General features: G+C 42.0%; 1 protein-coding gene across 1 annotated transcript in view; it reads left to right on the top strand.

Annotated features, from left to right (window-relative positions):
- LOC110502957 (heparan sulfate glucosamine 3-O-sulfotransferase 3B1) overlaps positions 1-13,280 on the top strand; it is a 40,897-nt gene extending 27,617 nt beyond the window's left edge. Inside the window, exon 2 of the mRNA XM_021581304.2 lies at positions 9,470-13,280. Coding sequence (XP_021436979.2) covers positions 9,470-10,088 — 619 coding nt within the window. The 3' untranslated portion in view covers positions 10,089-13,280. The remainder of the gene's footprint in view (positions 1-9,469) is intronic.
- The last annotated feature ends 1,303 nt before the right edge of the window (positions 13,281-14,583 follow it).

Genomic DNA, 14,583 nt, shown 5'->3' with positions numbered 1-14,583 from the left:
GCTCTCATGCATGTGTCAGTGTTGTTTGCCTCGAAGCGAGCATAGAAGTAGTTTAGCTCATCTGCTAGGCTCATGTCACTGCGCAGCTCTCGGCTGTGCTTCCCTTTTGTAGTCTGTAATGGTTTGCAAGCCCTGCAACATCCGACGAGCATCAGAGCCTGTGTAGTACAATTCAATCTTAGTCCTGTATTAATGCTTTGCCTGTTTCATGGTTTGTCAGAGGGCATACCTGGATTTCTAATAAGCTTCTGGGTTAGAGTCCCTCTCCTTGAAAGCCACAGCTCTAGCCTTTAGCTCAGTGCTGATGCTGCCTGTAACCCATGGCTTCTGGTTGCGGTATGTACGTACGGTCACTGTGGAGACGACGTCATCGATGCACTTATTGATGAAGTCAATGACTGAAGTGGTGTATTCCTCAATGCCATCAGAGGATTCCTGTAACATGTCCCAGTCTGTGCTAGCAAAACAGTCCTGTAGCTTGGCATCTGCTTCATCTGACCACTTTTTTATTGATCTAGTCACTGGTGCTTCCTGCTTTAATTTTTGCTTGTAAGCAGGAATCAGGAGAATCCCTCCCTATCCCTCCCATTTCCCTCCCTATCCTTCCCATGTCCCTCCCATATCCCTCCCTATCCCTTCCTATCCTTCCCTATCTCTTCCTTATCCCTCCCAATCCCTATCTATCTCTTCCTATCCCTTCATATCGCCAGGCCCCATTGTCATTAGAATGGGAGCTGTTGTTCTGAGTTGTTTTGGTTCTAGGCACTTCATGCATCATGTTAGCACTACGTAAGACAAAAAGGTTGCCGGCTGTATCACCATAATTTCTACAGAGAATTAGTGACTAATGCTTTGTATTTGAAGGCTGACTTTGGTTTATATTCCTTGAAGACATTCTAGAAGGCTGTATAAACACTTTAAGTGGGATCAACGCTCTTGAAGAAACAGGGGAATGGAGTGTGTGTGTGTGCGTGCGTGTGTGCGTATATGTAAGGGCTCACCTGTGTGTGTGTATATATACAGTGCCTTGCGAAAGTATTCTGCCCCCTTGAACTTTGCGACCTTTTGCCACATTTCCGGCTTCAAACATAAAGATATAAAACTGTATTTTTTTGTGAAGAATCAACAACAAGTGGGACACAATCATGAAGTGGAACGACATTTATTGGATATTTCAAACTTTTTTAACAAATCAAAAACTGAAAAATTGGGCGTGCAAAATTATTCAGCCCCCTTAAGTTAATACTTTGTAGCGCCACCTTTTGCTGCGATTACAGCTGTAAGTCACTTGGGGTATGTCTCTATCAGTTTTGCACATCGAGAGACTGAAATTTTTTCCCATTCCTCCTTGCAAAACAGCTCGAGTTCAGTGAGGTTGGATGGAGAGCATTTGTGAACAGCAGTTTTCAGTTCTTTCCACAGATTCTCGATTGGATTCAGGTCTGGACTTTGACTTGGCCATTCTAACACCTGGATATGTTTATTTTTGAACCATTCCATTGTAGATTTTGCTTTATGTTTTGGATCATTGTCTTGTTGGAAGACACATTTCCGTCCCAGTCTCAGGTCTTTTGCAGACTCCTTCAGGTTTTCTTCCAGAATGGTCCTGTATTTGGCTCCATCCATCTTCCCATCAATTTTAACCATCTTGCCTGTCCCTGCTGAAGAAAAGCAGGCCCAAACCATGATGCTGCCACCACCATGTTTGACAGTGGGGATGGTGTATTCAGGGTGATGAGCTGTGTTGCTTTTACGCCAAACATAACGTTTTGCATTGTTTCCAAAAAGTTCAATTTTGATTTCATCTGACCAGAGCACCTTCTTCCACATGTTTGGTGTGTCTCCCAGGTGGCTTGTGACAAACTTTAAACAACACTTTTTATGGATATCTTTAAGAAATGGCTTTCTTCTTGCCACTCTTCCATAAAGGCCAGATTTGTGTAATATACGACTGATTGTTGTCCTATGGACAGAGTCTCCCACCTCAGCTGTAGATCTCTGCAGTTCATCCAGAGTGATCATGGGCCTCTTGGCTGCAACTCTGATCAGTCTTCTCCTTGTATGAGCTGAAAGTTTAGAGGGACGGCCAGGTCTTGGTAGATTTGCAGTGGTCTGATACTCCTTCCATTTCAATATTATCGCTTGCACAGTGCTCCTTGGGATGTTTAAAGCTTGGGAAATCTTTTTGTATCCAAATCCGGCTTTAAACTTCTTCACAACAGTATCTCGGACCTGCCTGGTGTGTTCCTTGTTCTTCATGATGCTCTCTGCGCTTTTAACGGACCTCTGAGACTATCACAGTGCAGGTGCATTTATACGGAGACTTGATTACACACAGGTGGATTGTATTTATCATCATTAGTCATTTAGGTCAACATTGGATCATTCAGAGATCCTCACTGAACTTCTGGAGAGAGTTTGCTGCACTGAAAGTAAAGGGGCTGAATAATTTTGCACGCCCAATTTTTCAGTTTGAAATATCCAATAAATGTCGTTCCACTTCATGATTGTGTCCCACTTGTTGTTGATTCTTCACAAAAAAATACAGTTTTATATCTTTATGTTTGAAGCCTGAAATTTGGCAAATGGTCGCAAAGTTCAAGGGGGCCGAATACTTTCGCAAGGCACTGTATATAATCAGTCTAGCCTTTACTTTTCTCTTCTCTATCTATTAATGGTTTTGCTTACTAAAGGGAGATCTGTCATGCTCTTGCAGAGAGAGATTCAGTGCATCCCTATCTCTTTTGATTTCAATAGGCAGTTCATTAGCTTTTGGAAGGAGCCTTGGCTCTCTTCCCTCTTTTCTCTTCTCTTCTGATATGTCAGCAATCAATCTCATATGATTAAGCAATAAGGCTAAAGGGGGTGTGGTACATGGCCAATATACCATGGCTAAGAGCTGTTCTTAAGCACTACGAAATGCAGAGTGCCTGGATACATCCCTTAGCCGTGGTATATTGGCCATATACCACAAACCCCTGAGGTGCCTTACTGCTATTATAAACTGGTTACCAATGTAATTAGAGCAGTAAAAATAAATGTTTTGTCATACCCATGGTATATGGTCTGATATAACACGGCTGTCAGCCAATCAGCATTCAAGGCTCGAACCACCCAGTTTATATTCAGAATTAGATCATTGGCTGGCTCTTGAAATACTCTGTTGAAACTACTACGCATCTGCCTAGTTACCTCACACCCCCCTGGGCTTTGTCTCTTTTATTTCATCATCCCCCCCCCCCCCCCCTCTAACGCCTCCTCTCTAACGCCCCCTCTCTCAATTCAATTTCAATTTAAGGGCTTTATTGGCATGGGAAACATATGCTTACATTGCCAAAGCAAGTGAAGTAGATAATAAACAAAAGTGAAATAAACAATCAAATTAACAGTAAACATTACACTCACAGAAGTTCTAAAAGAATAAAGACATTGCAAATATCAAATTATATCTACATACAGTTTTGTAATGATATGCAAATTGTTAAAGTACAAAATTGAAAATAAATAAACATAAATATGGGTTGTATTTACAATACTGTTTGTTATTCACTGGTTGCCCTTGTCTTGTGGCAACAGGTCACACATCTTGCTGTTGTGATGGCACGCTGTGGTAGTTCACCCAATAGATATGGGAGTTTATCAAAATTTTATTTGTTTTCAAATTCTTTGTGGGTCTGTGTAATCTGAGGGAAATGTGTTTCTTTAATATGGTCATACATTTGGCAGGAGGTCTCTCTTTTGCTCTTTCTCTCCAACACCCCCCTCTCTCTCCTCTGTCACTTGCACTGTCTCTCTCAGAAAGGGAATTTCCACTACACACCATGTCTAGTAGTTCATTGAAGGGACCAGCCAGTAGTTCATGTCCATGAAGTGCAGTAGTTTGCAGTAGAGGTGCAGTAGTTTTAGCCATGAGGTGCAGTAGTTTTACCAATGGGCTGCAGTAGTTTTAGCCAGAAGTACATGTCTATGAATTAGCCATGAGGTGCAGTAGTCTTAGCCAGTAGTACATGTCCATTAATTAGCCATGAGGTGCAGTAGTTTTAGCAATGAGGTGCAGTAGTTTTAGCAATGAGGTACAGTAGTTTAAGCGAGAAGTACATGTCCATGAATTAGCCATGAGGTGCAGTACCTTTAGCCATAAGTACATGCCCATGAATTAGCCACGCGGTGCAGTAATTTTAGCAATGAGGTGTAGTAGTTTTCGCAATGAGGTGCAGTAGATTTAGCCATGAGGTGCAGTAGTTTTAGCCATGAGGTGTAGTAGTTTTAGCCATACGGTGCAGTTGTTTTTGCAATGAGGTGCAGTAGTCTTAGCCAGAGGTACATGTCCATGAATTAGCCATAAGATGCAGTAGTCCTAGCCATAAGTAAATGTCCAGGAATTAGCCATGAGGTGCAGCAGTCTTAGCCAGAGGTACATTTCCATGAATTAGCCATGAGGTGCAGTAGTCTTAGCCAGAGGTACATTTCCATGAATTAGCGATGAGGTGCAGTAGTCTTAACCAGAAGTACATGTCCATGAATTAGAACCTGATGTAGCCAGCTAGATAGCCATTTGTTTTTTTCTCCATGACCAATACACGATGTTCTATCTTTAGCTGATATGGGAATGAATATCAAATCAAATTTATTTATAAAGCCCTTCTTACATCAGCTGATATCTCAAAGTGCTGTACAGAAACCCAGCCTAAAACCCCAAACAGCAAGCAATGCAGTTGTAGAAGCACGGTGAATAGAAAGGCCAGAACCTAGGAAGAAACCTAGAGAGGAACCAGGCTTTGAGGGGTGGCCAGTCCTCTTCTGGCTGTGCCGGGTGGAGATTATAACAGAATATGGCCAAGATGTTCAAATGTTCATAGATGACCAGCAGGGTCAAATAATAATAATCACAGTGGTTATCGAGGGTGCAACAGGCCAGCACCTCAGGAGTAAATATCAGTTGGCTTTTCACAGCCGATCATTCAGAGTATTTCTACCACTCCTGCTGTCTCTAGAGAGTTGAAAACAGCAGGTCTGGGACAGGTAGCACGTCCGGTGAACAGGTCAATGTTCCATAGCCGCAGGCAGAACAGTTGAAACTGGAGCAGCAGCACGGCCAGGTGGGCTGGGGACAGCAAGGAGTCATCAGGACAGGTAGTCCTGAGGCATGGACCTTAGGGCTCAGGTTCTCCGAGAGAGAGAAAGAAAGAACGAATTAGAGAGAGAATACACAAGCCGGCAAGTATATGAATATGTTTTAAAATTATACATCTGATTATTTCACATGGACAGAATGTGGGAAACTAAAAAGGCTAGCTAGCTTTCTATGTTTTTAGCCAGGCTAGCAAGGCTGCCAGCTAGCTACTTCTAGCAAGGAAAAGCAACTCTTCCTTGATTTCACCAAATGAAAAGACATTACAAGAAAACGTTGCCACCTTGTGAATGGGAGTGGGACTGGTGGGGATATCATGTTAACAAAAATTGTCCAATGCTCCAAAAATCCTGCTCCGCACACAAACACACATGTAGATCAACTGAGTGAAGCGCCCCTCAACAACATTCCGCTGAAAAGGCAGCGCGCAAAATTCAAAAATATTTCACACTTTCACACAATACAGCAAATGAAAAATAAACATCTTGTTAATCTACCCATCGTGTCCAATTAAAAAAAAATGCTTTACATCGAAAGCACAACATATGATTATGTTAGGTCATAGCCACGTCGAAAAAACACAGCCATTTTTCCAGCCAAAGATAGGAGTCACAAAAAGCAGAAATATAGATAAAATTAATCACTAACCTTTGATGATCTTCATCAGATGACACTCATAGGACATCATGTTACACAATACATGTATGTTTTGTTCAATAATGTGCATATTTATATCCAAAAATCTCAGTTTACATTGGCACCTTACGTGCAGTAATGTTTTGATTCCAAAACATCCGGTGATTTTGCAGAAATACTCATCGTAAACATTGATAAAAGATACAAGTGTTATTCACAGAATTAAAGATAGACTTCTCCTTAACCTTTTTGGGATAGGGGGCAGCATTTTCACTTTTGGATGAATAGCGTGCCCAGAGTGAACTGCCTCCTACTCTGACCCAGATGCTCATATATGCATATTATTATTAGCATTGGATAGAAAACACTCTGACATTTCTAAAACAGTTTGAATGATGTCTGTGAGTATAACAGAACTCATATGACAGGCATGAGAAAAATCCAACCAGGAAGTGGGACATCTGAGGTCTGTAGCTTTTCAAAGCTTGCCCTACCGAATAGACACTGAGATATGGATAAAGTTGCACTTCCTACGGCTTCCAATAGATGTCAACCGTCTTTAGAAACTTGAATGAGGATTCTACTATAAAGGAGAGGCTCATGAGACCTCTTTGAGTCAGTGGTCTGGCAGAGTGCCTTGGTCTCATGACCCTCACTCACGACAGAGTTACCTCTCGTTCCAGTGCTTTTCCGAAGACAAAGGAATTCTCCGGTTGGAACATTATGGATGTTTTATGTTAACCTCTCTGATCTCCCAAACCCGGATCCGGTATCGTGACTACAGCCTCAAGCTCATTACCATAACGCAACGTTAACTATTCATGAAAATCGCAAATGAAATGAAATAAATATGCCATCTCTCAAGCTTAGCCTTTTGTAAACAACACTGTCATCTCAGATTTTCAAAATATACTTCTCAACCATAGGAAAACAATAATTTGTGTAAAAGTAGCTAGCTAGCGTAGCATTTAGCATTAGCATTAGCGTTAGCATCCAGCACGCAACATTTCAACAAAAACATAAAAGCCTTCAAATAAAATAATTTACCTTTGAAGAACTTCTGATGTTTTCAATGAGGATACTCTCAGTTAGATAGCAGATGCTCAGTTTTTCCAAAAATATTCTTTGTGTATTAGAAATAGCTCCGTTTTATACATCACATTTGGCTACCAAAAAAAAACGAAAATTCAGTCCTCAAAACGCGAACTTTTTTCCAAATTAACTCCATAATATCGACTGAAAACATGGCAAACGTTGTTTAGAATCAATCCTCAAGGTGTTTTTCACATATCTCTTCAATGATATATCGTTCGTGGAAGCCTGGTTTCTCCTCTCTATCAAATGGAAAAATACTTGCACCTGGCTTTGCGCACCAGTTTCGACGCAGGACACCAGGCGGACACTTGGAAAATGTAGTCTCTTATGGTCAATCTTCCAATGATATACCTACAAATACGTCACAATGCTGCCGACATCTTGGGGAAATGGCAGAAGGTCTAAGCTTATTCCTGTCGCATTCACAGCCATATAAGGAGACATTAGAAAACAGAGCTTCAGAAATTCTGCTCATTTCCTGGTTGAAGTATCATCTTGGTTTCACCTGTAGAATGAGTTCTGGGGCACTTACAGACAAAATCTTTGCAGATTCTGAAACTTCAGAGTGTTTTCTTTCCAAAACTGTCAATATATAGAATATGCATAGTCGAGCATCTTTTCGTGACAAAATATCGCGCTTAAAACGGGAACGTTTTTTATCCAAAAATGAAATAGCGCCCCTAGAGATGCAACAGGTTAAAAACATCCTAAAGATTGATTCAATACATTGTTTGACATGTTTCTAAAGGACTGTAACGGAACTTTTCAAGTTTTTGGCTGGATGAAGTGCCTGTGCCTCATGAAGATGGATTACTGGGCTGAACACGTTAACAACAAGTGGCTATTTGGACATAAATTATGGAAATTTATGGAACAAATCAGTCATTTATTGTCGAACTGGAATTCCTGGGAGTGCCTTCTGATGAAGATCATCAAAGGTAAGTGAATATTTATGGTGTTGTTTCTAACTTTGTTGACTCCAAAATGGCAGATATTCCTCTGGCTGTTTTGGGTTCTGAGCTCCGTTCTCAGATTATGCTTCTTCCGTAAAGTTTTTTTGAAATCTGACACAGCGATTGCAATCAATAAAAGTGAAATAAAAAAAACTAAAATAAATACTCAGGCGACAATAGGCTAACAGGAACCCTTATCTCTGTGAGTGTATGCCCCCTACAGCCTGCCTGCATGGGTTATATGAATTCAATTCGAAGGGCTCCAACGGCATGAGAAACGTGTTTACATTGCCAATGCAAATGAAAAAGACAAAAGCAAAACAATGACAAAAACCACCAACAACCAGACATGAACAGTAAATAGGGGGGAGGGGGGAATAAATAAACAGATAATTCTGGGTTGTATTTCCATTGGTGTTTCTTCTTTCTAGCACTGCACACTGCTGCACTTGATCGGGGTTCAAACAAGATAATATCATGCTTCTAGTGTGCATTTATGCGTATGTGTCCTGCACGGTTGTAATCAAGGCTGTGTGTCCTGCATGGTTGTATCAAGGCTATGTGTGTGTGTGTGTGTGTGTGTGTGTGTGTGTGTGTGTGTGTGTGTGTGTGTGTGTGTGTGTGTGTGTGTGTGTGTGTGTGTGTGTGTGTGTGTGTGTGTGTGTGTGTGAGTGTGTGTGTGTGTGTGTGTGTGTGAGTGTGTGTGTGTGTGTGTGTGTGTGTGTGTGTGTGTGTGTGTGTGTGTGTGTGTGTGTGTGTGTGTGTGTGTGTGTGTGTGTGTGTGTGTGTGTTAATGAGCATGTATAAGCATGAGTAATAGTACCTGTAATCTCCGGTTTATAGCAGGACCACCTCACCTCCAGCTAGCGGTATCAGAAACAAATGATCACGTGTAGAAATCAGAGAAATACAGGGTTTTCTGCCAGAGGCTCCAGGGGTTCTCCACCAGTGATGGAAATGGGATCCGTGTCCCGGTGTCCATCAAAGCCCCTCTTATTGCCTCACCATAATCCACTCTCCATGATTGGCTACCATTTCTGAAACATGAAACCACAGTAGAGAGCACATTCACTTTTCATTCAAAATGTGTTGTTCATATAGGTTTTACTTTATAGATTTGACATGTCTGTCTCACTCCCCCTATCACAGCCACCCTGGCTGGCCCGGGCCCTGTTAGAAACATTGGCTGGTCTGAAACAAGTCAAATCTCCTTTCAGACAGCTCCAGGGCTTGTTGTTGAAGCAGCACTCCACCATGGGCATGCCATAGAGGGCTCTAGCTGAGTCAGTGAAATTTCAGATTAAGCTTTGCTGCCTAAGTGGTTAATGGTTTGAAGAGGCAGGGTGGATTTAGATTTAGCCCAGCCTCACTGAACCATTAGGGTAGTTGGCACAGCCAGACAGATAAACAGACAGAGGGATGAGACTGGGCACTTCTCTGTTTGCTATTGCCCAGGTAAGAAGTGACCTTCTCTGACTGACTGGCTCATTGATTGTAGAACACCGCTCTCCATCTGGTTGATGACTATATACAAGATTATCCTCTCTCTCTCTCTCTCTCTCTCTCTCTCTCTCTCTCTCTCTGTGTAATATTTCATAGTTGTAATAGTCATGAGTCATAGATTTTCTTTTAACCCTGTCCTCCTTCTCCTCAGGGAGCTGATGCCCAAGACCCTGGAGGGCCAGATCACCATGGAGAAGACCCCCAGCTACTTTGTGACCAGAGAAGCCCCGGCCCGGATCTCCGCCATGTCCCGGGACACCAAGCTGATCGTGGTGGTGAGGGACCCCATTACCAGGGCTATTTCTGACTACACACAGACACTGTCAAAGAACCCAGACATTCCCACCTTCGAGAGTCTGGCCTTCAAAAACAGGACTACGGGGCTCATCGACACGTCCTGGAGCGCCATCCAGATTGGCATCTATGCCAAGCACCTGGACAACTGGCTACAGTACTTCCCCATGGGCCAGATTCTGTTTGTGAGCGGGGAGCGTCTGATCAGCGACCCGGCCGGAGAGCTGGGCAGGGTGCAGGACTTCCTGGGACTCAAGAGGATCATCACAGACAAACACTTCTACTTCAACCAGACCAAGGGCTTCCCGTGCCTCAAGAAGGCTGAGGGCAGCAGCAAGCCCCACTGCCTGGGCAAAACCAAAGGGCGGACCCACCCCAACATCCACCCAGAGGTGGTGCAGAGGCTACGAGACTTCTACAGGCCTTTCAACATGAAGTTCTACCAGATGACGGGACATAACTTTGGTTGGGATTGATGGATGTGAATTTGGGAGAACACATTGTTTATTTTATTTTCTGTAATTCAATGAATGGCAAATAAGACATGGGAGATGTTGCTATATATGTATATATATGTACATGTATATATATATATATATATATGCATATATATGTACATGTATGTATGTGTTTGTGTGTGTGTGTGTAAGATGTACAGAAATCTATTTTATAATAATTTATTTTTTATTTCTAAGCAATTAATTCACTAAGCTGCCTAACCATATATGTACATGCATAATATCTGGCCCACACTTTGTTTTATATTTTTTACATTCCACCTTTAATGTTTTTTTTCTTTACTCTTCACTTAATGGTCCCTCATGTAAACTCAGTAGAGTTAAAATGGTCCCTAATGTCAACAGTATACTTTAAGGAAGAATAGAGGGATATTTATTAATGCCCCATTTTATGGGTATAGAGTTTGACAGAACAGTAATACATACTCCATTCATGTGCATTCTGATTTAAACATTCATATTCAATAGCCATCATCAAACCCTTCCTCAATAGCCATCATCAGACCCATCCTCAATTGCCATCATCAAACCCTTCCTCAATAGCCATCATCAGACCCATCCTCAATGGCCATCATCAGACCCTTCCTCAACAGCCATCATCAGACCCATCCTCAATAGCCATCATCAGACCCTTCCTCAATAGCCATCATCAGACCCTTCCTCAATAGCCATCATCAGACCCTTCCTCAATAGCCATCATCAGACCCATCCTCAATAGCCATCATCAGACCCTTCCTCAATAGCCATCATCAGACCCATCCTCAATAGCCATCATCAAACCCTTCCTCAATAGCCATCATCAGACCCATCCTCAATAGCCATCATCAGACCCTTCCTCAATAGCCATCATCAGACCCATCCTCAATAGCCATCATCAGACCCTTCCTCAATAGCCATCATCAGACCCATCCTCAAACAGCCATCATCAGACCCTTCCTCAATAGCCATCATTAGACCCTTCCTCAATAGCCATCATCAGACCCTTCCTCAATAGCCATCATCAGACCCATCCTCAATAGCCATCATCAAACCCTTCCTCAATAGCCATCATCAGACCCATCCTCAATAGCCATCATTAGACCCTTCCTCAATAGCCATCATCAAACCCTTCCTCAATAGACATCATCAGACCCTCACCCCCACATTACTCCTATCGGTTTCTGTTCCATCCATTCAAACACTGTGTTTCATTGAAATTAGGTCATTTCAGTTATTACCGGTTACCCCCATCCACAACCCATTATCATACCGTCCCATTGAACTAACCAGCTGATCTCCTGCCCTGTCATTGGCCTAACCAGCTGATCTCCTGCCCTGTCATTGGCCCAACCAGCTAATCTCATGTCCATTTCACTTAATAACAGGTGGATCAATAGGCCTAACTGCTGCTCATTGTGTCAGCCATGCTTAATGTGTGGCCTTCCTCTTCTAGTGCTCCTATAGCCTGTTCTAATGAATGGCCCATCCACCAAAGGTCTAAATCCTATTTCTGACTGCATCACATTGATATGGCTCCATATTGACATGATGCTAATGGAATAACTTTACTGAGGCCCATTGATTCAGGTCTCCTCTCCGCTATACTCTTGCTCCCATTACAAGACACTGTGTGCTCAGAGCCAGGGTTCAAAGGTCATACACATTCAAATTTGCTCTTAGGGACATTTGATTTGTTGAAGAGACTGAGAGGGGAGGACACACTGGATCAGGGGAGGACTATAGTATAGTCCTTGAATGCATCCCATATGGCACACTACCCTATATAGTGCACTACTTTAGACCAGAGCCTTGTGACCCCTGGTCAAAAGTAGTGAAATATAAAGGGAATAGGGTGGCATTTGGGACAACCATTGTCTTCATGGCGCAGTGAGAATGCTTGGCATGAGTTGAGGTAGGATGTCTGATACAGATGATATGAAAACATTCTTCATATGAGAAACAGTCTAGTTATGCTGGCCCATACTCTCGCAGGTAGGGGCTACTTCAAAGCCATCCTATCCTCTTTGGATTGTAAAACTGCTGAATATGCACCCTATTCCTTACAGTGTACTACTTGTGACCAGGGCCCATAGTGAATAGGAGACCATTTGGGTGGTAAGCCTAAAACGGCTGTGTGTGGAGGGACCCAGAGTGAATATGCACATCCTTTCCCCTACATACTACACATTAAATTACCTCCAATCAAATGCAAAGTTGAAAGTGTCTGTCACTGACTATTGGCAATTTAAAAGTAAAGTAAGTTTTAAGAAAATGTTGCGCCTCTAAACTACCCAGTCTAATTCAAATACCCAACCTCCATCTCATTTCAACAGTGTGGAACCAGTTATGAAGGTAGATTTTTTTAAATCTCAAACCAGTGGATGGTATTAGTGGAGATGAGGGGTTGTCCCAGCATTTTACTGGTCCCTTATTCACATAGTGGCTTTTACCACCAAGGAATTTACACCTGTTTTCAATGATCATGCCTATATGGACAACGCTTCAACCTCCCCTTCTCTCCTTATAGTGCAATGTTTGTTGAAAACATTTAAAATGGCCTTTGTATAGAGCAGGGAATTCTGAATCTGAGTAATGTCAATCTTTCTCTCTGTAACGGTTGGAGTAAAGGAGACTGGGGCTGTTGCCCTCTGTTACATTTACAATCCCACTATTGCATTGGAATTATGGTGTTATTCATGTTACTAAGAGAGTAGGTGTGCATCCCAAATGGCACTCTATTCCTTATTTAGTGCACTACTTTTGACCAAGGACTACAGGGCTCTGGTCAAAAGTAGTGCACTTTATAGGAAATAGGATCGGTCCGAAAGGAAACGCTATCTCAAAAGCTTGCACTCATGGTCACGATCCACCTCTGCTGTATCTGTTCTGGTTGAGTTTTATTCAACCCTTTTAGAGATCTACAAAATATAATGCTAGGGTTGCTTGTCTTTCCCACCCCATCTGCGTATAATGTGGTTCATATTTAGAGGTTTAGCAGATTCGGTATGTTTAAAAATGAAAAGGAACATGGACATCAAGTATTTTGTGGTATCTTGTACATCAAAGGAATTTTACACAGTGAAAGAGCACAATGGAAGAAATGTTTTTAAATAATGAAATGCTGAACATTCAAACTATTTCTTTGTATGAAGAAATAAAGTATATATTTTACCAAAAATGTGTCTAACTTTATAAGATCATCTTTTGAATGTAAATGTGAAAATATGAAAAGAATATGAAATTGTCAATGTCAGAATATGAAATGTAGAATATGGAATCTTTGCACATCAAAAGAACATAATAAAGTAATGATCTGTCATTCTCTCCACATGACATGCACAAAGTGCTAGTTTAGCTGTCTAGCAATTCCAATAAGTAAGCTAGTAAATCGCTGTTTACACATTTAGTTACTCTCAGACAGTAAATAGTTGTTCCTAGTGCACTCAGACAGTAAATAGTTGTTCCTAGTGCACTCAGACAGTAAATAGTTGTTCCTACTGCACTCAGACAGTAAATAGTTGTTCGTAGTGCACTCAGACAGTAAATAGTTGTTCCTAGTGCACTCAGACAGTAAATAGTTGTTCCTAGTGCACTCAGACAGTAAATAGTTGTTCGTAGTGCACTCAGACAGTAAATAGTTGTTCCTAGTGCACTCAGACAGTAAATAGTTGTTCCTAGTGCACTCAGACAGTAAATAGTTGTTCCTAGTGCACTCAGACAGTAAATAGTTGTTCCTAGTGCACTCAGACAGTAAATAGTTGTTCCTAGTGCACTCAGACAGTAAATAGTTGTTCCTAGTGCACTCAGACAGTAAATAGTTGTTCCTAGTGCACTCAGACAGTAAATAGTTGTTCCTAGTGCACTCAGACAGTAAATAGTGGTTCCTAGTGCACTCAAACAGTAAATATTCGTTCTTTGTGCACACAGACAGTAAATAGTGGTTCCTAGTGCACTCAGACAGTAAATAGTTATTCCTAGTGCACACAGAGAGTAAATAGTGGTTCCTAGTGCACTCAGACAGTAAATAGTTGTTCCTAGTGCACTCAGACAGTAAATAGTTGTTCCTAGTGCACTCAGAGAGTAAATAGTTGTTCCTAGTACACTCAGACAGTAAATAGTTGTTCCTAGTGCACTCAGACAGTAAATAGTTGTTCAAATTGCGCAATTTGATCTATAATACTTTTCCTGTGGTGTACCTTTCCTCTACAATGGAGTTACTGTCAGAGTATCTCATTATTGTCAGAGAAGCTCTAGTGCAGACTGAGGCCATGTTGTGTCATCCACCACGGTTGGGAGGTGCAGACTGAGGCCATGTTGTGTCATCCACCATGGTTGGGAGGTGCAGACTGAGGCCATGTTGTGTCATCCACCATGGTTGGGAGGTGCAGACTGACGCCATTTTGTGTCATCCACCATGATTGGGAGGTGCAGACTGAGGCCATGTTGTGTCATCCACCACGTTTGGGAGGTTCAG

The sequence above is a fragment of the Oncorhynchus mykiss genome, chromosome 23 (assembly GCF_013265735.2).
Source record: "Oncorhynchus mykiss isolate Arlee chromosome 23, USDA_OmykA_1.1, whole genome shotgun sequence".
Classification (NCBI taxonomy): Eukaryota; Metazoa; Chordata; class Actinopteri; order Salmoniformes; family Salmonidae; genus Oncorhynchus; species Oncorhynchus mykiss.
This window is presented reverse-complemented; position numbering and strand designations above follow the sequence as displayed.